This window comes from Dipteris shenzhenensis, chromosome 13 (genome assembly GCF_047967505.1).
Source record: "Dipteris shenzhenensis isolate YYH24624 ecotype China chromosome 13, Dip_SZ_1.0, whole genome shotgun sequence".
In the NCBI taxonomy this organism is placed as follows: Eukaryota; Viridiplantae; Streptophyta; class Polypodiopsida; order Gleicheniales; family Dipteridaceae; genus Dipteris; species Dipteris shenzhenensis.
This window is the reverse complement of record NC_141608.1, coordinates 44467930-44494742: the sequence shown is the minus strand read 5'-3', so window position 1 is coordinate 44494742 and position 26813 is coordinate 44467930. Positions and strand designations below refer to the sequence as shown.

At 40.5% G+C, this 26813-nt stretch overlaps 1 protein-coding gene across 1 annotated transcript in view; it reads left to right on the top strand.

Annotated features, from left to right (window-relative positions):
* The window catches only part of LOC147895456 (calcium-transporting ATPase, endoplasmic reticulum-type-like), a 36019-nt gene extending 25503 nt beyond the window's left edge, over positions 1-10516 (top strand). Inside the window, exons 7-8 of the mRNA XM_087383744.1 lie at positions 9288-9516; positions 9601-10516. Coding sequence (XP_087239870.1) covers positions 9288-9516; positions 9601-10170 — 799 coding nt within the window. The 3' untranslated portion in view covers positions 10171-10516. The remainder of the gene's footprint in view (positions 1-9287; positions 9517-9600) is intronic.
* Positions 10517-26813: the final 16297 nt, after the last annotated feature.

The window sequence follows — 26813 nt, the reverse complement described above, 5'->3', positions numbered from 1 at the left end:
AGCAAAAGGAGGCTGTGTGATCCACATAGCCTTTGAAGCATGCTGGTCTTCAATAAAAAAATTGCCTGATATATTAGTAATTACATAGAATCTAAATATTCACGCATGCCACATATACTTTAACTTTAGAGTCTATGCACTTAGCCCACTATACATTTAAGATTCAACATTAAAGATTCTGGAGTGGGGATGCCATAGTAGCTAGTTCCTGCTATGCATGATGGAGTTTATGGTTTTCAACCTTATGAGTGACTATCATGAGATTGAAACTGCACTATGTTGTGTTTTTAGAGGATGAGTTTGGCCATGTTCTAGATGTATATTCTGGAGACAATATTCTAGTCAAGAGCTTGCAAGTCACAACTTAGAATTAACATTCCAAAATCCAAATAACAGATTGCTGGAGTGGAAGGCAAGTGGCTTACCAAAAGGAACATGAAATACCGAAGTCTAAAAATCTATGACAGATCGTGATCATAGGTATCATAATTGAAGTTTGCTACATTATAAAACAGACAGTGAGAAGACACAACGGCGCCAAGGTATACATGAGCAGCAATTACATTGAAAATTTTTCTATCTTGGATGATGCCCAGAAGGCCATGAGCAGGCCTTCTAGGCATCATTCGAGCTGGTTCACTTCTTGAGCAAGTTTTAAACTAGGACTAGACTGTGGATGTAGTTCTAGGTGATAATCAAGGCCAAGATGTGAATCACTGTAGAAATAACACTCCTAGGCTACTGCAAGTTGACAAAACTGCAAGCGGTGAAGATTTGGCTAGCACATTCTTGGTATCAAATGCAGTTTGCAGAACAAGTCAACATTGGCTTCACTGGGGAGCTTAAACTGAAATTGTAGCACGTGAAACAATAGATGCGAGATGATTGTAGCATGTAGGTGAAGGTGGTCCCAGAAGTGCAGGAGGTCTTCCACACAACTTTGGGACAATTGATTCAAGGGGATTCTAGGTGTAAGATTTTCATGGCTGCCATGTAGGTGCAAGCAGGAGTATGAACTGGTTCTGCAATTCTAGGAAGTGGAAGATTGATTGAGAGAAGAGGACCAGAATTTGAAAAAGCAAAAAAGCTAAAAGCTGAGAAAATTAGTGAAGAGCTAAAATTATTTCGTAAATTTAATTTATATCAAGAAATAAGAAATTGGCCGGTTCTAAAATAGAATTAAATGAAGAAGTTAAGATGAATAAAATAATTAGAAATTAATATTTCCTGAAATTTTGTCCCAAGACCCCTCTACCAATGCACAAAGTTAATTGAACCTTAGTCTTAGAACTAACACATAGGCTTCCTAGGCTCGTAAGTTAAGCTAGAAAAATGAGATTAACCCCAAGCTAAAATATCGTTTAGGTCTTGGCTAATATCTATTGTGCATTGAGTGATCTGGGCAAACGTATAGATTCTTTAAAACACTCCTAAGTCGTGTGGTTTTGAAAAAATTGTCAGCCTTGCAAGCTAACGCCTAGTAATCTTATTTTGTCCTCGTTGACCAAGCATCATCGCCTAAGAAATGAGGGCTCACTCCTAGTGCATAGGTACGGAAACCTTGTAGAAGTTGATAATCTAAGATGAAGTGGGGGTTGATTTGATAAGAAACTGACTAAACCGTACCTGCTGAAATTATTCCACTCATGGGGACTGGCTGAACATTGTCTGTTGTGGTTACCCTCGTGAAACACATAGTTGAATGGTATTGGCATTGTGGTGAAAACTATGGAAAGAGAGATGTCTATGTTAGAATTATAGATATAATTCAGTAGTGACCAATGTAATTTAATAAGCTAGTTAGGGGCACTTTTCCCTCTTTAAGAGGTTTTTCCCCCTAAACGCAGTTAGTTCACTAACTATGGTTAGTGACTACTAAGGTTTTGTCACTAGGACAAAACCTTATCTCTCACTCATTGTGTTGTACTCTTCACTCTCTTCTATTGCAACTCAGCTTTCAGCTCTCACTCTCTTGCTCTCTCACACTCTCCATTCTCTCACATTTGGTATGAGAGCATTAGATCCAGCTCCCTGCTTCTTCCCCGTTGAGCTCCAGCTACAACCCATGCTTTGCTGCTGCAGCTCATCCGTACAGTCCGTACGATTGTACGGAATCCGTACCGTACATGTCGTACCGTACTTGCGTTGCAGAGGTAGTCCGTACATCGTGTCCGTCCGTACAACTCGCACAGGTCGTCGTACAGTTCATCGTCAGACTGTCGTGGTCGTCGTATATCTCGTCCGTACAGTTTGTCGTCAGACTGTACGATCTTGAGGGAAGGTGTTGAGAGTTCATGCTCAACATCATGTGATCATGTGTGCATAGCACCGGTACAGTCTGACCAGCCGTACAACTCGCCGCCACCAGTCGTACAGCTCGCTGTCTTCCGTACTTCTGTACAGCACGTACGTTTTTCGTACTGTCAGCCGTACAGTACTTTCGTAATGTTAGCCGTACACTCCTTGGTACTGTCAGCCGTACAGTACTTCCGTACTAGACCTGGTCCCGTATAGCAAGTAGTCCTTTGATTTCGTACAGGAGAAACTCGCAGGTGATCGTTGGTAGGCGCATTTTGCAGACAGCCATTATTTGCTTAGTTTTTTGGGAGTACATTTGGGGCATTTTGTTTGTTGCAGACACTGCAATCATTTTCTAGCTTCGGAGCTACACTTGGAGCAAACATTGCAGATTTGGTCTAAAATTTGGGGCTTTCTGCTGAAATTGCAAAATTTGGGGCTTTCAGTACTTCTGCCCCTTTTTGGTTGCAATTTCAAGCTTGAAATTTGGGGCTTTCAGTTTTGCAGTATAATTTCTTGAAGAAATTTGGGGATTTTGTAATTACATTGCAATCTCGCAGTGAAATTTGGGGCTTTTGTAGACAGAGCGCAATTCTTGCAACATTTGGGGCTTTTGATCAATTTGCTCCTTTCTGGTTGCAATTTCAAGCCTATTTTGGGGCTTTTGTGTTGGGAGAGCAATTTCTGGAGCTTTCAGTTCATACTGCCTTTCTTGGAGTGTTTTGCAGCACTTTTGGCAGATTCTGGAGAGTTTTTGATGCTTGGATAGATTTCTGACAGTGCAAGTACAGAAATCTGAGTTGCATTTACAGCCAGTGCTTGGTTGTGTTTTTTGGGAGTTGTGCATCTCATTCCCAGTAAGGGAATTCAGTTTTGTATCTGCTTAAATCTCTTTCTCAGATATGGCCCAGCAAAATTAGAATGACTTCCAGTTCGGTGGTCTTTCACAGGAAGACAAGTTGGATGGTACCAACTACTCCCTCTGGAGTTTTATGGTACGCAATATTCAGATTTCTCGCAATTTATGGGATTATGTGAATGGGGGTGAGATCCGACCAGCAGGTATGGCATCTAATACCCCTCCTCAGCAAGGAGGTGGAAGAGGTCGTGCACAAGGGGCAGCTGTAGAACAAGTTAATGGTGCAGCTATAACCACTACTCCAGATCAAAAGAGATGGGATTCACGGGATGCCTTAGCTTTGTCATGCATCTCTGTTTCAGTGAAAAGATTTATCATTCCGCATATCCGGTCGTGTGAGACCTCCAAGGCAGCGTGGGATATTTTAGAAAGCATGTATGCAGCCCGGAATGATGCAAGGGTGTCTTTCTTGAAAAGAGAGTTAAGTAATACACATATGGAAGAGGGTGACTCCATATCAGTCCACCTCACAAAGCTACAGGATCTCAAAGAGCAACTGTTAAATATAGATGAAATTATTCCTGATTCAGAGATGATTACAACCACTCTGAATTCTCTTCCTAAGTCTTATCTCAGCTTTCATACCTCGTTGAACTTATCGTTGAGGGGGGTGCAAATCCCCTCACTTTTCATGAGTTGATAGGACCTCTGCTTCAGGACGAGCAGACCAGGAAAAACTTGGCTTCACGTGCACGTGAACAAGCCATGCTTTCAAAGTTTAAATCAAAAACAAAGGGACAGGCAAAGACATCAGTAAATCAGCCTTCCAGTGGGTCAGGACAGCCTTCACAAAAGGCTAAAAATGATGTAAGTAAGCCCAAGAAAAAGGGTTTTTGTCACTACTGCAAAAAGCCAGGTCATCACATTGCAGAATGCAGGAAAAGGCTTGCAAAAAAGAAGAAAAACAGCTCGGGTATGGCTGTTTCAGATTCAGCTCCTCATGCATCTGACAGTGGGGATGCTGCAGCCAACTTTGTTGGACAGGATTATGCCTCTTTATCTTGCATTTCAGATTCTAGGCTGGCTGCTCCAGATGCTCGGGATAGTACAGCCACTTGCAGTGATGATACATATGCATTTTTGACTTGCAATCATGACGCTTCTACGGATGCATCTGCTTTTAGTGTCAATGAAACACTGAACACTTGGTATTTTGACAGCGGTGCATCCAAGCACATCGCTTCTAGGAAGTGTCTTTTTACTTCCTTGCATCCACCTCCGGTTGGTAAGAAAGTCACTCGTGCCAACAACTCATCATATTCAGTACGTGGCACAGGAGATGTTGAGCTCATTGCCATTGATGGCTCAATTTTCAGACTTTCAGATGTCTTATATGTACCTAGTATAACCAAAAATCTTCTTTCAGTGTCCACTCTTAACAGAGCTGAATTTCAGGTCATCTTTGAGGATGACAAATGTGCTGTGCGAGACAGGGAAGATGACTATGCCTTAAGATTATATGGTACTCTGCTGTGTGGGCTTTTTCAGCTTGATCTTTTTGAGAAAAGAGCAGCCCATGCTCTTGCAGTTTCTACCCCTACAGCTGCCATGCAGAATGCAGAATTATGGCATGCCCGATATGGCCACATACATTACAACAGCTTGATGACACTTCATAAGCATTCCATGGTTGATGCATTGCCACCTCTTGAGATACCTCCTCCACATGCCTATGAAGGGTGCATTTTAGGCAAGATGCATAGATTCCCCTTCAAGAAGGATGGTTCAGTCAAAGCTGTCTGCAAATTACAGCTTGTACACAGTGATGTCTGTGGTCCCATCATTGGTGGGTCATCTCTACTTCGTTACATTTATTGATGATTACTCCAATTTCACTTGGGTTTTTGGGCTGAAACGCAAATCAGAAGTGTTCATGGTGTTTAAATACTTTTCAGCCATGGTTGAAAATGAAACCGGACTCAAGATACATACATTGCGCACAGATAGAGGTGGGGAATACTTGTCTGTAGAATTTGATGCTTTTCTGAAAGGCAAAGGTATTGTGCATCAGCTCACAGTCAGGCTGACCCCTCAGCAAAATGGCAAAGCTGAGAGAAAAAATAGAACTCTCATGGAGATGGAAAGATGTATGCTGAAAAGCAAACACATGCCTCACAAATTCTGGCTTGAGGGTTTGATGTGTGCCAACTACATTTTGAATCGGGCTCCCACTAAGGCTTTAAAAACAAAAACTCTTTATGAGGTCTGGAATGATAGAAAGCCTTGAGTGGATCACTTCCGAGTCTTTGGATGCCTTGCTTATGCTCATGTGCCAGTTGAATTTAGGCACAAGTTGTCAGATAAAGCCATTAAGTGCATATTTGTTGGGTACAGTGTAGAAAGCAAGGGGTACTGTCTCTACAATCCTGCTACACGCAAGATCATAGTAAGTAGAGATGTGATATTTGCTGAAAATTCAGCTCACACTCAGGCTGAATTTCAAATGCCTTCTTCTTCAGAGGATGTCTTTGAGGGGTTGCTACCCATTGCCTTGGGTTCCCCTGCTGATTTTTCAGATGCAAATCAGAATTTACAGCCACCTCCAGATGCTTTAGTCCCGCCACAGGATGTCTTGCCCCCTCCATAGGCAGTGGAACAGGTGGTGCAGCAAGAAATTGCAGACAGACATGCAGCAAAAACAGTCCCAAACTGGCTGTTATAGACTCTCAGGGAGAGTAAAATTGATGCTCCGTTACCTGGCAGGACTCGCAGTGCAGCAAGGCACATGGAAGGTGCTAATTCAGTGGAATCAGCATATGCAGGTACTCTTCTTGATGAGGAGGAACCTGCCACATTCGAAGAGGCAAAAGACAATGTGCATTGGATGAATGCCATGCACGATGAGTTGCAGTCCATTGCAAAAAATCAGACTTGGGATGTTGTAGATTTGCCACCGGGTAAACATGCCATTGGCACACGATGGGTTTTCAAGGTCAAACGGAAGCTAGATGGCTCCATTGACAGATATAAGGCAAGGCTGGTTGCTAAAGGCTATGCTCAGAAAAAGGGCATAGATTATGAGGAGACATTCGCTCCTACATCCCTGATGACCACCATTCGATCAGTTATTGCAATGGCTGCACATTTTGAGTGGAATGTTCATCAGTTGGACATAAAAACAGCCTTCTTGAATGGGGACTTGCTGGAAGAGGTGTATGTCAAACAACCTCCTGGCTTTGAAATTACAGCAAATGCACTTTAAGTATGCAAGCTCAACAAAGCTTTATATGGGCTGAAGCAGGCCCCTCGTGCAGGTATGCCAAGATCCATGCCTTTTTAACCAGCAAGGGGCTGCACAATAGTCCTACTGAGAGCACCCTCTACATCAAGATGGATGGGGGGGAAATTTTAGTCATCCTTCTTTATGTCGATGACTTACTGCTCACAGGGTCCAATGAAGACAAAATTGCAGATTTCAAAGCTGATTTGCAGACCAACTTTGACATGTCAGATTTGGGGCTGCTTCACTTTTATTTGGGGATCCAGTTCTCTCATGAGAGACGTGGCACTGTTATGTCTCAGTCCAAGTATGTTCAGAAACTCTTGGACAGATTTAACATGCATGATTGTAAGCCCATAGCCACTCCCATGGAGCCGGGGCTGAAACTCACAATGCATGATGTAGGAGAATTAGTTGATGCCACACTTTACAGTCAGGCTGTTGAATGCCTCATATATCTCTGCAACACTAGACCTGACATTCAGTTTGCAGTATCTCAGGTGAGTAGGTACATGTACAGCCCAAAAACTATACATTGGCATGCAATTAAGCGCATCTTCCGTTATTTGCAGGGCACGAAGTCTTTTGGCTTGCCATTTCCCAGGGGGGGTGACTTGCAGATGATTCAGATTGGGCTGGTGATTATGATACTATGCAGTCCACTAGTGGCAATTGTTTCTTTTTGGGTAAATCTTGCATTTCTTGGCTGAGCAAGAAACAATCTACAGTGGCTACCTCATCATGTGAAGCTGAGTACAAGGCAGCTTTCACAGCAACAGTTGAATGTGTCTGGCTGCGACGTCTATTTGCTGATCTTCATCTGTCTTTGGAGGGTCCTTCTCCAATTCTCACTGATAGTCAGAGTGCCATTGCAGTGGCAAAGAATCTAGTGTTTCATGCTCGCACGAAGCACATTGAGGTTCACTATCACTACGTCAGAAAGAAGTTGCATGCAGGAGAGATCAATATGATCTTTGTGTCCACACATGACAACGTTGCATATATTTTCACCAAAGCACTACCATGTGAAAAGTTGAGGCATTTTGTAGTGCCCTGAACTTATATCCGTTTGGTGATTGATCAGCCTTGTACATGACATTGGCACTGCAGGGGGGTGTTAGAATTATAGATATAATTCAGCAGTGACCAATGAATTTAATAAGCTAGTTAGGGGCACTTTTCCCTCTTTAAGAGGTTTTCCCCCCTAACCGCAGTTAGTTCACTAACTATGGTTAGTGACTACTAAGGTTTTGTCACTAGGACAAAACCTTATCTCTCACTCATTGTGTTGTACTCTTCACTCTCTTCTATTGCAACTCAGCTTTCAGCTTCCAAGCTTTCAGCTCTCACTCTCTTGCTTTCTCACTCTCCATTCTCTCATAGTCTACAGATGAAGAAGACTGATGCATTGTATTTGCTGAAGATAACCATCCTGTGCATATAACTAACCCCATAAATGAGTGAGATGAAGCATTGCCTGTGGATGAGTGGATGGTATGGCTGTGGGTGAACTCTACTATTGGAAGATACTCCTAGTTGGGACATAGCTGCATGACAATTCCAGTAACCCTGTATTTGCTGCATCACTTTGCCTAGCGGTTTTTGGATGAAAGGAAGATGATAATTTTAACTTGGTGGCCAAATTGTCAATTAAGGCTTGCAAAAATTTGTGTTATCTGAGACAAATGGTCTTAGGAATACCATGATGGACAAATACATGTTTCTACACAGTGAGGCGGCTTGTGCAGCCTTTTAAATGTTCGTGGAATAGCGTGTGCTTGCTTGCTAAATTTATCCATCACTTTCCTTTGGAAATTCTGCATAAAGTCTGACCCAATATATTTCCAAGGTGCATTTGGAAGTGGTAAAGTTTGTAATAACCCTTGCAGTTTTGATCCAGCAAACTTTGACTTCTGACAAGTGGGATATAACAAGCTGATTAATATCCTTTTTAATTTGAGGCCGATAAAAGTACCTCTCGAGTTGTCACCAAGTAGGTGACATACCTCTGTCACGTGAAAGAAAAATTATGTCAGTCACTTTCCCATGAGTTACTATGATATCAGTCTGTGACTTGCTCCTTCACTGACTTCTATTCAGATCTGAAAACTTTATTAGCTACCTCATGCAGGAGTACCAGCAGCTTGTCAACATCATGCGTGACGTTTCAAGCATGAATCGTTAAGTCAGCAACAAAATTTTCACATCTCATCATTCTGGCTTTGTTGTCCCTCTTTGCCCACACAACCGCTAGCATTTGGTGGCAGCTTTGGTATCCTCCATTCCATCCTAGCTGCTTTGGTATCAGTTTCCTTTAACTTATGAATCCCATTGGGTTTATTGTACTATTTTTATCTTACCATTGTCCTTAGGTGCTCATGACATTGGTAGTTGTCTTAGTAGCTAGTCTATGCTATGCTGATGAGAGTTGATGGTTTTAAGCTTATGGGTTGATTATCATAAGGTTAAGTCGGGGTTTGTTTCTATATTCATCTACTATCATCAAATTGAAACTTGACACTCTGCAGTTTCCTTGTTTGATGGATATACTTACATGCTAATATGCCTAAATGTCAATATGCTAAAATATTGATGTTTCTCATGCACCGAGACTGCTTATAGAGGCTGACTCTCCTGAAGGGGTGGGGACTTATTGGTCTTGAATTTGAATTTGGTTTCTTGAATATAGAGTGATTTGTCTTTTGTACTGCCTTGGGCATCAGTCTCCCTGGGTTAATTTTAATTAATTTATGGCATAGAAATAGATGAAGCAAGCTTGTTGGCTAGCCGCATGCTATCATTATGTTAAGCTTCCATAGTGTTGAGTTACAACGTTTGTAATATTTGCAGGTACATGATCTCCTCAAACATGGGGGAGGTAGCATCCATTTTTTTGACAGCTGCTTTGGGCATGCCAGAGGGGCTTATTCCTGTACAACTTTTATGGGTCAATTTAGTTACCGATGGGCCTCCAGCTACAGCCCTGGGTTTTAATCCTCCGGACACAGATATTATGAAGAAACCACCTAGAAGGAGTGACGATGCTCTCATAAGTGCATATGTATTTCTTCGCTATGTGGTATAAAATCATCCTTTGGTATCTGACTTTTTTTGCATAATGGTCATAAATCGATGCTGATACTTTGTCTACGTGTTTGTGCAGGTTATTGGCCTGTATGTTGGACTGGCCACTGTTGGTATTTTTGCCATTTGGTATACTTGTCCAAGTTTTTTAGGAATTAATCTATCTGCTGATGGCCACACCATCATTCCATTCAGGAACCTGACAAATTGGGGTGAGTGCCCTACGTGGAAAGATTTTACTGTTAACAGCTTCACGGCGGGGTCAAAAGAAATAAGTTTTGAGAACCCTTGTGACTACTTTACTACTGGGAAAGTCAAGGCAATGACTCTCTCTCTCTCAGTTCTCGTTGCTATTGAGATGTTCAATTCCCTGAATGCTTTGTCAGAAGATACCAGTCTCCTTGTCATGCCCCCTTGGGCCAATCCATATCTTTTGTTGGCGATGTCTCTTTCGTTTGGGCTTCATTTTTTGATTCTCTATGTACCGTTCTTGGCCAATATTTTTGGCATTGTGCCACTCAGCTTGAATGAATGGCTACTGGTTCTCGTGGTGTCATTTCCAGTAATTCTGATTGATGAGTTTTTCAAGTTCATTGGAAGAAGAATGTCAGCTTCAGAACGAAAGGCCAGAAAGCTGAAAATGGCTTAGTATCTCTCAAAAGAGGGGTTTATTTTCCATTGATCTTGTATTAAATTTTCATGCTTCAGAGGAGAATTTGAAGGGGATGGATGTTTGGCATTTTGGTATAGCGGTTGGCTGGTCCTTCATTGTTGAAATGGAAAACATTTCTTGCAATCGTTTCAGGGGGTAAAGAATGTCTGTGAGTCTGACATTTTTTATAAAGAATTTCAGTCGGGCGTGATGGTCTTGAGTATGACAGTGATTTCACTTGGCTAAAGCTCTACACCCGTCATAGCCGACAGCATTGTAGCCGTTTTGAAGAGCTTGCCAGCAATGATCAGATGTACAAAAATCAAGTTGTTGGTATCTGTTTTTTTTTTTGGATAAACTAAGCTCATTTTTTGGCAAGGAGCTAACTTATTCTTGCCATTAATAATGTTTTTTACTATTCACTCCCTCAATGGTGGCAGCTCATTCTTGGGTACTGTTGAGAACATAAGCGCAGCTTTGCTTACTAATTATTTTCTACTTTTTATTTCTCATTTGCTCATAATTTTGTCTAAACTCGATTACAAACTCCTTTCATTTGTTTGTAAGATTCGTTCTTTAAAAACATTTAATTTGTAAGATTGGATATGTTGTAGTCGTCTGAAGGTATATATTGACAACATAGGTTAACAGCTAAGAAAACGGGGGCCTGAAATGTTTTCAATTTCTAGGTACGCACTGTATGCAAATTAAACTAATGATTATCCACTATATGATGGGTACGTTATTGGTAGCAAAAGCAGTGGTTTGAGGAGTGCATTTTTTGAGCTGAACTCTTAAGTGGGTGGTCATAGTAATGGTAGCAAAAGCAGTGGTTTAAGGAGAGCAGAACACGGAATTGGGTGGTCATAGTAATGTATACCGAGTGATCATAATAGATGGTGCCACAGTTGGCAATGTTCAGTACACATTCTTGGGTAATCTGAGTCATCGGGTAAGCTTTGAGCACTTTTTTGTGCGCTATGCATACTGAATGCATGGAGGTTCATTTAACAGTTCAATGCTTGTGGATATGTTGGTAATTGTGATGCTATTTGTACTTATGGCAGACATTTGATAAATGTGCCTACATTCAGTGGTTTTCTTTGTTAAACCAAGATCCAAGCGGTGCATCATTGTGAATGGCAGCAGACGGAACACTTAAACCCTCCATGGTTCATAGACAAGTGGTGCGCAGAAGGAAACAAATTAGCAGCCACAATTGGGGGAGTTAGCCATGATATCAACACAAAACAATTGATACTACGAAGAAGTCATAACAGTCACAAATGAAGAAACAAGTTACAGCAAAGTACTTCAATTCCCATCGCTGGTGACCATCTGCAATCCATAATTTTAACATTGCTCCTCGGATCACTATTTTTACTTTCTTGAGATCTCATTTTTATTGACCACATTTGTGTATTCTTCTATGTGAATTCTTGTGACACGACTTCACATCCTGGACAGGCATCTTTTGCTACCATGTGCACATCTTCATCGGCAGTTCAGAGTGCTCTCTTTTCATGGTTGATCACCATGAATTGCTCTCTCCAGTATAGCACTTGTCACCTTCAAAGTGACCCTTTTCGGACATCAGAGATCTTATCGCCTTCAGTGCGATCCATCGCCTTTAGTGTGGTCTGTTACCTTGAATGCGACCAGTCACCTTCAGCGTGGCTCTATCACCTTCAGTGCGATCTTCCGTCTTGAGTATGGTCTTGGTTTGCGATCTCCAGCATGGCCTATGTTTACCATCTTTATTATGGTCTTTTGTTACTGTCTTCGTCTGTCTTTGCCATATTCAGCATGGCCATGGATCTATCCATCATAGTCACATTGATTGGCAGGATGTCGGAAGCTAGTGCATGGGGTGGACTTCACACTAGTGAAGTTACGAGTTGATTGACTACCTTATCGGATCACCCTCCAACATGTCGTACGAGAATGATGACGCTTCACACATCCACAAGGGTTCTTAATACTCGACCATTCCTCCTTGACACCTTCAACGGCCTTGGGGGTGAGCCTTGGTATGTTGGGCTATGATATGCTTAGTCAAAGAGGATGGATCTAGATTGCATAGCTTAGTGAGTTGGGAGCGATCTCAAAAACCAATCTTTGACTATCTAGTTTCGAGAGCATTTCCAGAGGTCTCAGTTTGGTGGTGTTAGATACAAGTTGTCTAGGCTCTAGGGTTGAGTCCTAGGCCTCTAGATTAATTAACCTTGGTGAAGGGTAAAATAATAATAATAATAATAGCCATATTCATAAAGTTATTGAAGTATTAAATTATTCAAAGTTATGCTTTGCTGAAAAGCTACTTTTGCTTTTTGCTTTTAGGCGTGTCACATTTCAAGTGGAAGCCTAAGTAACAATGGCTGAGCTTGGCAAGGCGAAGTTCATGTTTTTTGAAATTCTTCTGATTTCCATTTTTGTCCCACTACTATTTGTCCGAGTTAGACTTTCCTATTCACTATTCAATTTACTATTTCAGTCCTCTCTCTCTCTCTCTCTCTCTCTCTCTCTCTCTCTCTCTCTCTCTCAAGCTTCCCTACCTCCACGCCCTTGCTTCTCGATTGTCTCCTACTCGTTTGCTACTGCTTTCGCCTCTAGTGCTTGGAAATTCCTCCACCTCCACCAATTACCTTTTGGGCAGGCCTTATGAATAGCAAAAATCATTCAACTTGTTTAAAAAGATACTTTAGCTTGTTTGCTTTTTGCTTTTCTAAAAAGCTACTTATAGCTTGTTTGCTTTTTGCTTTTCTAAAAAGCTACTTTAGCTTTTTTGCTTTTCCAAACAGGATGTCAGAAGCTAGTGCGTGGGGTGGACTTCACAACAGTGAAGTTATGAGTCGATTGACCACCTTACCAAAAAACCCTCCATTAGTATTAAATTACCAACATGTCATACGAGAATGATGACGCTTTGCACATCTACAAGGGTTCTTAATAGTTGACCGTTCCTCCCTGACACCTTCAACAGCCTTGGGGGTGAGCCTTGGTGTGTTGGGCTATGATGCTTAGTCAATGAGGAGGGATCTAGATCGCATAGCTTAGTGAGTTGGGAGTGATCTCAAAAATCAGTCTTTGAGTATCTAGTTTTGAGAGCCTTTCGAGAGCTAAAAGCTGATCTTAGTTTGGGAGAATTCTGAGTTGTCTAGAGTTAGATACAAGTTGTCTAGGTTCTAGGGTTGATTGAGTCCTAGGCCTCTAGATTAATTAACCTTGGTGAAGGGTAAAATAATAATAATAATAATAATAATCATATTCATAAAGTTATTGAAGTATTAAATTATTAAAAGTTGATGCTTTTCTAAAAGCTAGTTTAGCTTTTCTGTTTTTTGCTTTTTAAAAAAGATACTTTAGCTTTTTTGCTTTTTGCTTTTCCAAAAAGCTACTTTAGCTTTTCTGCTTCTTGCTTTTCCAAAAGGCTGCTTTAGCTTTTCTGCTCTTCTAAAAATCTAGTTTAGTTTGTCTGCTTTTAGCTTTCTTATTTTTAGAAAAGCTACTCTATTTTTAGCCCTAGCTCTCCTATAAATTATGGCCACACAAATTCATTCAGAATCCTCCACAGCTCCATTTCCTCTTCCTCTTGTTGTGCAATAACTTCCACCTTGCTACCATAGCTGTTGCTACTACTCCAGCTCACTACCATCTCCTTTGTCTCTTGCTGGAACACCTTATCCTAGCCTGCCGCTAGGGCTCTTCCATGTTGCTACATTGCTAAAAGTGCTTCCCTAGCACTCTACCTTCGCTGCCCTATCCTCACCCTCTTGGTTTTCCTATTGATTGCTCTCTTCGCAGATTTACACCCTTTCGTTGTTGCTCTTTGCAAATTTGCCCTCTTCCTAGCCATCCTCCTACTGTACAACTTCATGATTGCTGGAATTTTTGCTTTAGCCTACCTTTCTTCCTTTCCAGTGCCCAAGACAAGTCACGGGGCAAGTATTCTTCGCGTATTTCACTTTTATCAACCACTACACTTTCTTCTACGTGCTGTTTTTCTTGTATTCAGTTTCGTTTTTTGTATTTCAAGTGATTTTCAGATTTTGTTTTTCACTCGTAAGGATTTTTAAAACTGATTTTATTTGTAGTGAACCTGTTCCCTTCGTTTTCAAAAGGTTCTAACGTCGTTTAGGTTGAAAACACTAGCTACATCTGTTGTGGGCTATGTTTTCCAGAGTTTAAGGTTTCTATACTAACCCTAACGGGTAGAATCTGAGTTGCTCGTGTTTCAGGGATAAGGAGGACCAAGAACATTTTTTGTGGCTTTTTGCACCTGATACCAGTTGCCAATGGTTACTATCTTGGATGATTGTCAGACATATGTATATCTGAGTCCCACTTTGAGTACATCTTGGATGATTATTAGCCTTGTACATTTGAGTCCCACTTTGGAAAGAAAGATCATTGTAATAGTCCTATATTTGATTCTTGGTCTAGAACTTTGGATTTTCTAGAGGGGCTTTTGTCTAAAGATCTGTACTACCATTGTAGTGAGGCTAAGCACCATTGAATATGTGAAAAATACAACTGGGTTTACCCAGTTGGAGGCAGCGGCCTCATTCTCACCTAGTCAAGTGCCGGTGTACTTGTCTCTATCTCTTTTATTTTCTTGTTGTTATGTGGTGTGAATGCATTTTAAATTGTGGTATTTTTGTGTGGAATTTATTAAAGCTCTAAAATTCTAAGTTTATTAAGTTATTTGACTAGAAATCACGCTTCTATGTAAGCACAACTCTGGCAATAATCACGAACTAGCATATGAGTCTCATGCCACTCAATAGCTCAACATCAATGCAACATCTACTAGACGATTCGCAATAATGGTGGTCTAGTAGAGGACCTGCAAAAGTCTAATTAGCACAAACGATTGAGAACCAGATGATGTACACCTGAAGAGTTTTATGCCAAGAGAGATTATAAGAAAGTTTTGGTAAGGAAACCTCTACAAACTTGCGCTTGAAGGCTCACAAGAAGGCCCATATGGACTCCTATACTTGCATTAAAGACCATCTCTCCAAATTCATAAAAAATATTAAAAAAACATTGCTTAATGAAGTTGAAAAATTACGGCGACAAAGTCGTTAAGGTTCAAAGTGGCTACCTTGACCTATGTGGATCTTGACTACATTAGAAGGTCAAGCATTATTGAAAGAGTACCTTAGATCACAAGGATGGTTAACCCCAAGTTGAGCTTAACTTCATGTTCATTACCTTATCTATAGCAACTAACTTAAGGTTAGCTCCTAGGAAACCCTAGTTCACCTTTATGTCTATCCACATAATAAATTCAAGGGCCATTCCTATGTTAACTAGACTATCTTTTGCAAGTTGAAACTTGATTAAAACTTACCTTAGTGAAGCCCAAATTTGGCCATCATTATAAGCACATACAAATCAAGATTTTCAAGCATGTTTGAGCATTTTTTTTTGTCACCATTAGAAGGGTTAAACAAAGTGTTTGTCACAACATTATTTCAAGGCAGTTTTAAGTTGAGAGGCATCTTCACCAATAGGTTCAAGACATTAAAGGTGACAACCTCAAGCATCACTTGAGGTCCTATTCTCATTTTATGAAAGTATTACTAATCAAACGTCGTACTCGTAGGTCCCAAGTCATGGCATGCACCCTTAGTAAGCTTGATAACTCAAATTATGGAATGTAGAAGCAAAGAATGGAGACTATCCTAGTTCTACAAGTGGGATAATCTTATGAAGTTTTAGTGCCCAAAGGCCCTATAGTTGCAAAAAGCATGTATGTTGAGACAAGAAAGACAAAACTCCATATCATTTGATAAAGCAAAATGTCCAAGATGTTGGGGATGGATTACACTAATTAAACGTCAAAAGTGGCATGGGACATGCTTTTAGAATTTTGACATTGAGAAATCAAAAGTGACATGGGACGTGCTTCTAGAATTTTGACATTGAGAAAATTTTTGTGTTGAGTTGGCTAGCATCTTGGAGTTGTTAGAATAATCAATTGTACTTGTATTAATTAGGGTATCTCTATACTAAGTCCTAAGTCATGTCTAGGTTAGTTTGAATAAGTATTATCCTTTGCGATTGTGTATATTAGTTACAATAACTATCATCTTTTGGCCTATATGGTCTCCACATACATTGATGAATACAAGCTTCCTGTCATGTCTATCACTTGTGTTTCTCTTTTTGCATGCTTTCCACTCCTACATGTTTTTAAGTTTCCTCAACAACGATCCTCTGCAGATAGATCATGCCCTTTATGAGGGCTCCTCACTTGGTATCTTCCATGTCTCCTTCATGTTTGCCTACATATCTAGCAAATCTTATTGTTGACCTGTGTGTTTGCTCCATACTTTGAAGGAATTTGGAGTAGGATCATTAATTTTTTGGTCCACTATGGCATTGCTCTCCTGCAAAAGACTTCTTGCACCAATTCTTCATAGAGTATGGCATCATCCTAAGGAAGTACTAAGCATACCTATCAGATTGAGAAGCTCAACAACACCAATTATCACATTAAAGATGGAAATTCTCTTGATATCTTCTGAGTTTTGGGACATGGTCACTGGCGCCTCTTTCAACCTTGGTGTGACACTTCGTGATCTTCACAAAGCCTAGACATTGGCAGATTCCAAGACTTATTTTGATATCATGCTTTGATGGGGTGATATTCAATTTTAATTGGTGCACACTTTGTACTCTTCAAAGGCTTTGGGACATGCCTATCATCATGTGGATATGGTCACCTAGATGAATGTTGATGAGTATTGAATTTTCAAACTGTTGGCAAGCACACTTGGATGATATTGCCTCAACAAGTCTTGAAACTCCCCCTCTCCAACAACTTATGATGCTCACTTGAAGTATTTGAAGGCATTTAGTGTATTGAAGAAGTATATCCAAGTCTTCTTGGAGTAGAAGCATAACCCCATACTTTAGAATCTATGATTTGAATAGTGCCCATACTTTAAGACCCAGATGTTGGAAGTGTCTGTTTATGCATATAACGAGACTCACAAAAATATCTCTCAAAATATACCTATTAAAGCACTTGTACCAAGTTTGTCTTTTCAAGATACAAATACTTTTAAGTTAAGGTGTAAATACCTCTTATGCATAGTGTACTGAGGTAAGTTTATTGATTCTGATGATGATTAGTTAAGTTTATTGTTCCCAACCCCTTCTATCTATTATGGTATTTTATCACTTATCATAGTGTTATCTCAAGGATTTCTATTGGGTTAAGAGTTCTAAAAACCATTCCCTCTTTGGTATCATGTGGTTGTTTGCACTTGAGTCAACCAACCATGTGTCCTCATCTTTGTGACTTTTAGGCATTTGCTTCTCTTAAAGAGCACATTGAGACATGAGGTCCCTGTACTGATAGTACTTGAGTTATCCCCATCATAGGCATAATGTGCAAACTATCTTGGCTAATTCTCTTGATATTGTGATGAGGGTTTCTAGCTTTGTTGGTCTAATCCACTAACTAAGTCTCACTACTTCTTCCTTCATTTTGGTTCATAATGTCCTAGGATATCATAGTAATTGTAGTTGCTTGTTCTTCTAGTAGTGCTATAGTGGTTTCCTCCTCTTGTCCCTCTCTAAGCAAAAGAACCATGACGTTGATGATAATGTCTTGATGAGGATGGATATTATTTGCCATGGCTAAGTAACCTCTAGTCAAAATTGAATTGCTTATATTAATTAATGGTACTTCTGTATTCTCGTCCCAAATTAGACTACTACTTTGCTAGCTTCTAAAGTTAATAAGGAAATAGTGGATTTATTGAAGTCATTGGGGAAGGCTCGGGTCTCTTTTGTGTCTTTGTGATAATGTCCCACAACTTCTTTAGCTAGAAGATATCCACCATTTTGAAATTTGAATTCCCAAAATTATTATCAATCAAGCTTGCTATTATGATCTAGAAAGGTGATGAACTAGATAAAATTAAACCTTGTTAGAGAAAGACAAAAGGATTTACAAGGGTGATAGAAAAAACTGCATGAAAAAATGCCAAAATAGTCAACTAGAGACCTTTACAAGAGTGATGCATGTTAGTGAGATTGAGTGTAACTATCTTGAAATACACGATCCAACTATCAAGTGAGTCACAAACTCTAATATTTCCCAATGCCAAGGTATTGATATGGAATCACATGTGAATGTAGGTATTGATTATAAATGTAAATGGGGTGACTCCATTAGAAAACTAATCAATGGGGGAAAGGGAAAATTTGGCTTGGTGGAGGTGCACCCTCGCTGTTAAGATACACTAGTCTACAACTAGAGTACATGTCAATATGAGGAAATATAGAAAAATATTATTTTTATTTGTTCCTTTTATGTGCTAGAGTTGGATATGCTACAACTGATAAGAGGGCCCTTATTATGAGGTTTGAATAAACTTTGCATTGTGGGATGGTCCAAACTTAGATCTAAGTTGACCGCTGCATAAAGCACAGAAGATTGATCACTTTTTTAAAGTTTATGGCGATTAGAATATTGGACTAACTTCGATCCAAAGTGATGATGTGTGTGAAACAATGATACTACATACGATTGGGCACTACGAAAGCATCACGATGGGCTATTATGTAGACAAGTGTCCAATGTGATAGTAGCTACCACAACGATTATGTGCTACATTGAGTATGTTACCTTGTGTTTAGTGAGGAGGCTAGATGATTATAGCAGGCGGTGTCTACAAGTTGGTCCCAGACTATGAGGTAGCTAAATTGGGTAGACCTTCAAAGTAAATATATGATAGATGTACGAGATGTAGATAGAGGTTGATGGTTTGAGGTTAGAGCACCAAATGAGGTGGTGTTGCAACCAAGGCACATTTCAAACTATGCAAGCTACCAATCAAGGGACTAATGAGAGGTAGAGATCCAATAGACGTGATGGTAGAGGTAGAAGATTGATGGGCAGCTCAAACATAGAGCCAAAGATACTATAATCACAAATGAGTGGTATGACAAGTGGAGCGAGACATTGAGAAGGATCATAGAAGAAAAGTATAGATTATAGGGATATGCAGCCACACAAGGAGGAATTACTGAGCTGGCATGGAATTGTTGAACATGCATAAGGTGGTGCATGTGATTGCAGTTTATCATGCAATAGATTTTGGTGGCTTTCATGAGTTCTGGGATGGTTGGCTCTAGGGACTAGAGAGGATTGTGATGCTAACAAGGAAGATTAATGCTAGTTGTAAAATGTCGTGAGGCTCTGCTAGAACCTTAGACTTTGGTGATGCTACATGAGAGTGTAGAGTGGCTACTATAGATGCTCAAAAAATTCTAAGGCTATTGATATGGGATATTGTAGGCTACAATGAGATTGATGGAGGGTTTGAGTGGTGAAAATAAAACAGATGGCTTTTATAGCATCCCTCCTAGCACAAGATCTTAGGTTTTGAAGCATTCAACTTTTTTGTTCCCAAATACCATTAATGTTGAATAGTCAAAAGAGATTCCCTTTTCTAAGAGACCTAAATGGAGGCCTCTTTGCACAATATGAAAATAGTGCCTTGATATTTGGAGCCTTTGTAAGCTTTCTCAGACCTATGGTTATTGGCTTGTTCTTCAATTTGCAATCACTTTGATAGTGATCTAGTAGAAGATCCCATAAGAAAGCTGAAAGAGGATATCGTCCTTGCAAAGCCAAGGCCAAACACTTCAATGAGATCAAACGATTCCAAACTAGGATCATTGAGTTGTATCTTACCAAGCCAACTCTCCCAAAATGTGAGCCACCTCCTCTTGAATGGTCCCCTCATGGACTTGAAGGAGTATGCAAAGCAAATGAACCCTTACTTGGTAATACTTTGCCAGTGGAAACGTTACCCCATAGTTCCCAACATAAGAAGTTTCAAAAGTTTAAGCCACATGTGTGGATGAAGCTCGATAATGAGACTTCCGAAAAAGAAAGTCCATAAGAGCCTAAAAAATTGGTTAATGATACTATGCTACCCAGTACCCATAGCACATGCCAAGCTAGTTAAGCACCAGATCTTCGAGAAGTGCTAGAGTACTTCAAGAACTACACAAGTGGTAGTGTCCCCATAGCATTGCCAAGGCCAGTAAGAGAATCTAAAGTGCAAGAAATTGGTAATATTGGAGAGACTCCAATCTATGAGGGACTGGCCAAAACTCACACAATAAACCTTGCCCTTGAAGGGGAGGAAGAAAAATTGGTATTCATTGGGAAACAACTTACAAGGAATACCGAGACTGCCTAGCATGGTCATACAAGGAAATGAAAGGTATTTCACTAGAAGTGGAAGTACACATGATACCTATTAGGGAAGGTGTGCACCCTAAGGTATGTGGACCTTATCGAACAACTCCAAAATATGGCACCATGGTCTATGACGAACTAAAAAAACTCTTAGATGCCAGATTCATCTATGAGATAGAGCACACTAATGGGGTTTCACCCATCATCATCATGCTTAACCACAATAAGAAGCTAAGAATATGCGTTAACTTAAAGAATGTGAATACCGCCACAATCAGGAATCACTATCCCCTACCCTTAATAGAAGCAGCGTTGGGAAAGGTGGCTAGATCAGAGATATACAGCTTCTTGGATGGCTTGAGTGGCTATAACCAAGTGCAAATTGCTCTTGCTAACCAATCTAAAATAGCATTTACTACAGAATGGGGTATATTTGGCTATAGAGTCATTTCATTTGGCCTTTGTAGTGCCCCGGCCACATTCCAGAGAGTCATGTTCACAGCTTTCAAGTCATTTCTGAATAAGTTTTTACAAGTGCTCTTGGATGATTTGTGCATCCACTCGAGCAAAAAAGACCACTTCAAAAGTCTTGAAGCAGTTCTAATCAAATGTAGGGAGTATGGCATCTCCCTAAATCCAAAAAAATGCCAGTTCATGGTCACCCATGGAGTTGTTTTGAAACACATTGTTTCTCAACATGGGATTGCAAAAACGGACATGGACAAAATAAAAATCATCATGGAATTGCCTCCTCCTACAAATTCCAAAGGCGTACAGGACTTTATGGGACATACAATGATAGAAAGACCACTTTACAAATTATTAGTGGAATTCTTATGGATAGAAGAGTGCAACCAAGCCTTTGAGCTTTTAAAGTGGCACCTAATCACAACACCAGTCCTTATATCTCCCCATTGGGAGATTGATTTTCATGTTCATACTGATGGATCCAAGTATGCAATTGGGAGTGTGCTTTGTCAACCTGGTAGTACACACAATACCTATAAGGGAAGGTGCCCACCCAAAGGTATGTGGACCTTATCGCACAAATCCAAAGTATGGCACCATGGTTTATGATGAGCTGGAAAAACTCTTAGATGCCGGGTTCATCTATGAGATAGAGCACACTGATTGGGTTTCACCCATCATCATTATGCCTAAACACAATAAGAAGCTCAAAATATGTGTAAACTTAAAGAATGTGAATGCTTCCACAATTAGGGATCACTATCCCCTACCCTTAACAGAAACATTGTTGGAAAAGGTGGAGGTTCCGAGATATATAGCTTCTTCGATGGCTTCAATGGCTATAACCAGTCATGCCCTTTGGCATTTGTAATGCCCCGGCCACATTCTAGCGAGTCATGTTCACAGCTTTCAAGTCATTTCTGAATAAGTTTTTATAGGTGTTCTTGGATGATTTGTGCATCCACTCAAACAAAAAAGACCACTTAAAATGTCTTGAAGTAGTACTAGTTAAATCCAAGGAGTATGACATCTCCCTAAATCTAACAAAATGCTAGTTCATGGTCAACCACGGAGTTGTTTTGGGACACATCATTTCTCAATTGCAACTGACATGGACAAAATCAAAATCATCTTCATCATGGAATTGCCTCCTATAAATCCAAAGGCGTACAGGTCTTTATGGGACATGTCGACTATTATTAAAGATTTATCTTGCAATATGCCATGATAGCTAGAGCACTTTACAAATTATTAGTGGAATTCTTATGGACAGAAGAGTGCGACCAAGACTTTGAGCTTTTAAAGTGGCACCTAATCACAACACCTATCCTTATATCTCCCAATGGGGAGATTGATTTTCATGTTCATACTAATGGATCCAAGTATGCAATTGGGAGTGTGCTTTGTCAACTTGGAGAACATAAGAAAGACTACCCATTCTACTTCACCAGTCGACAACTCAATGATGTGGAGATCAATTATACCACCACAGAAAGAGAAGCCCTAGCAATGGTGTATAGTGTTGAGAAATTTTAGCACTATGTTGGCAAATGATTTTGTCTTCTACACTAAACATCAAGCATTGCTTTATCTTGTAAACCGTCTGTGTACAATAGGAAGAATAACTAGATGGCTCCTCTTGATTCAAGAATTCAATTTCAAAATAGTGGTCCGCAAAGGTGTCCAACACTACATTGCCGATCACATGTTTCGTGTCAAGTCGAGAGAATAAGCCACTAGAGTAGAAGATGACTTGCTAGATGCCATACTATTTCAGATAGATGCTATTCTAGTTTGGTGTGCAGATATCATCAGGTATTTAATGGTAGGAAGACCACCCCATGAAATGAAAGCAATGGATGCCAGAAAACTAATTTAAAAAGCTGCACCCTATCAACTCATTGCCGGCCAACTATACAAGATGGGAAAGGACTAGGTTTTAAGAAGATGTGTAATGACTCATGAGAGCATACCGGTCCTTAGTGAAGTCCATGAAGGCATTGTAGGAGGAGATTTCCAAGGGGAAGCCACAACAAGAAAAGTTCTCCTTGCAGGATATTGGTGGCCAACACTTTGGGCAGATGCCTAGGAATATGTCAAAAGCTGTGACGTATGCCAATGGACTACTAAACCACGACACAAGGACTTCAATCCCTTAACAAAAGTTGTTGCACGAAAACCATTTGAAAAATGGGGGATTAACTATGTGGGTCCCATCCATCTAGTAGCAAAGGGAACATAGGCACGCTACATGATTATGGCCACTGATTACTTTACCAAATGGACTGAAGCTAAAGTAGTCAGAAAGGCAGATGCCAAAAGCACAGCAAGATTCTTATACAAGAATGTGATCACCTAATTCAGATGCCCCATTGAAATTGTGTCAGATAGAGGCATGCATTTTGTCAATGAAGTTATCCAAGAACTCTTGTTTGGCTGTATGGTAATACATAGAAAAAGCACACCCTACTACCCCCAAGGGAATGGATAGGCCGAATCCACCAACAAAATATTATGCATTATCCTCACCAAGGTAGTAGAACCACATCGTTCTCATTGGGTAGAGAAACTAAATGCAGCCTTATGGGCATACAAAACCACACTCAAGGTCAGTACAGGGAATACGCCTCTTCAATTGGTGTACAGCCTTGAAGCTATGATCCCACTCAAATTTGTAATACCAAGCCTATGCATAACAGTATAGGAATGCATGGGAGATCGTGCATCCTTGAAAGAGAGATACTATCAATTAAAGAAGCATACAGAGATTAGATTAGTTGCCTACCATGACATGACAACATAAAAACGTAAAAGAAAGGCATGGTTTGACAGAAACCTTAAAGCCAAAGACATCAAGGAAGGTGACTTGGTCTATCTATACAATGCCAAAGTCCACAAGGGAAAACTGAAGTATCTAGGTCAAGGACCCTATTGAGTAAGAAAAATGAATCCCATCGGGGATGTGTTGCTAGAAACATTCAATGGAGTCCAATTCAACACAACCATAAATGGGAGCCAACTAAAGCACTACTACATCAACACGCAAGACATCCTTGACAAAAATGAAGATTTGGAAAACCCAAATCTTTCTTAGTTATTATTAGATTGTATCACGAGCACTCAGTTGCATATGTACATCTTCACACATAAAGGTAGCATCAACCAATTTCAACCTAGGCCTCAGAAGTGATTCTTGAGTCCTAGCTGCCCTATGAAATCCTAGCAAAAAAAAAAAAAAGGCATATAGTTAGTCCCTACCTAGTTATTAGGTCACGTGCACTCACATGCTTTTTCTTAGACACATAGCCATTTGCATGAATAATTGTGCTGCACACTTTCATTCCACACTCTCAAAGCATGTGTAAAAATATGATCTCTCCTCACAATAATACACACACACACTAGTATCATACTTGCATACCAACTAATCTAGTGATCAATGGTACACCATATAAACATGGATGCTGGTTCAAAAACAATGCTGCCACTAAAGAGGATGTGGAGAGAGAGTCCACTGCCTCAGCCCCACGAGACCCCCTCCAAAGTTCACAACCATCTACCTTCTCTCAACCAAGGCAACCACAGGCATTTGCAGTTCAGAGCAATAGCTCTGATGAGGATTCTATGCATGACATGGAAACACAAGAAGTACGAATGCCACCCCAGTCATCGCCACCGGCCTACACAACCATTAACGGGGCCCAGTCCTTGGAGCTTGTGTGGCCACCTACATCGACTTAGGCTCTTTCCAATGCAACAAAATCTCTTAGAGAAAAAGGGTCTACACAATTTGAATGAGAGCCTAAAGTCCTTGAAGGACAGCTCTACAATGACCACATACATCAAGGACTTTCTCCATTCTTACCACTCTAGCGATGCACAATTTGGCAAGTATGGCACCATCACGGTACATCAGAGCCAACTCAACATAATACTCAATAGTATAGTGATTCAAAGGGCCTTCTCACTCCCATCTCAAGGTGCAAAATACCCCACAAGGCTTGTCGACACCGCTAAATTTCTTGAAATATAGCCTCTCCTCACTAAGGGTACCAAGTTCCATAGGGAGGGGATATTACTTCGCACCATCATTAACCCTTGACTCAAGGAAGTGGCACAATTCTTCCTATCCACAACCTTGGGATTAAGTGTGGCAAGAATCGATCCCTCCCTCTCCACACATTTGTTTTGCTGAGTAGGCAGCTAAAGCAAGATTGGAGCACTTAGTCATCTTCTTCACAAAAAAACTCAATGGTTCATCAGGCCAAAAATGTAAAATTCCACACTTATTGGCTGTAATCATCAATAAAGAGCTACAAGGATGAGAAATGATTCTACCCCAATCACTCACCAAAACCTATTGAGGAGTTGGACATTCTCTTTTCACCAGCATGGGAGCCATCACCAACTTCTCCTACTATCATGTTGGCAAATGTGGATACCTTGGAAGAAATGCCTATTCTGGAGGTAGGAATTGAGAAATTTCCCCACAAGACGCTGTAGCTCGGTACACAATTGCAACCAATATATCTCCAATAACAGCAGTAGCCAGAGCCTGAGGCTACATCGGCATCAACACGGCCCAGCAACACCATGCCAATCAATGAGCCACAAGGAGAGCTAGTGCCAGATCAACAATACGACTAATGTACCCAAGTGACTGACTTACCATTGGGACAAACCCCAACAAGTACTACAAAATCATTAGGATGGCTACATGGGCACCAATTGTATCAGTAGTATCACCAATCGTCATCACCATCTGTCATTCTTCATCATCAAGCTAGCCAAATGCTTCAAATGTCAGAACTATTTACTAGCTTGGCCAAGGAGGAATAGGCACGAGAATTGAAAAGATAGACTGTAGCAGCCATCGAAGACCAATTCCATGGAATTGCCATAGAGGTCATAGCATTTTGAGCACAAATAGATGAGAAAGAGGTTAAAGAAGTGCGCATGAACCAAACTCTCCAAGATCAAGAGAAGGTAGTGTGGGATGTGACCTCCAACCTCCACCAGAGCCAAATTCAAGTGACAGCAGTAGTACGAGCTACGACAATCCTACAGACCTCCTATGACTACTTGACATTAGCACATGCTCAACAGATGGAGGAACTAGCACAAGCTTGACTCACTCTAATCCACAAAGAAGAAGAGCTCCAGGATTTCCAAGAAAAGATTGAAGACATGCAACAATATTTGGCAATACGCATATTTAGCATTGAAGAGATTACAAGGGACTATTAAATCTTAAAGGACCAACTTGCTACCACTAAAGAGGCCAACACTTCTCAAGCACAAGTCTTGGACCAATGTTCCAATACCACTAAAGTCATTCCTCAACAAGCGCAGGTCACCTTGCAAATGAAAAAGATTAAGGAGGCATATACATCCATCTACCATAAGTATAAGGAAAAAATGGATGAGATGTAATCCCAAAAGATAGTCATCTCAAAGCTTGAACTCCAATTGCTAGTCCAAAACAATGAGGCAATGGAAGACACCCCCAATGAATTCCCACTACAATGTACAATGGTGGTGTACCAAGAGCTTGTGTCTGCTCTACAAGTGGAAGATCACCTCAAAGCATGAGTGCTTATCCAATGGAAGCAACTCCAACTCAGAATCATATCTGCTCATCCAAACATCAAATGGAAAAGTTCCATAGGGGCAAAAGCTCAACACCCTCTATGTGCATAATTTGCCAAGACTTGTTCAAAGATGAAAAAATATCTTCTGCCTGTCTACACATATCGGGTTTATAGCACTAAGGACGGATGCTTTCATTGCATATGTGTGCCTCATGGGTAGTCCTCCCCTTAGGGTTATTGCTGGTTTGTTGCCATTGCTACAAAAGCCATCACTATTATCTACAAGGCATGACATAACCAATATCCCACCCTTGCAGCTGATGATCCCATCGGAGGTAGTCAATAGA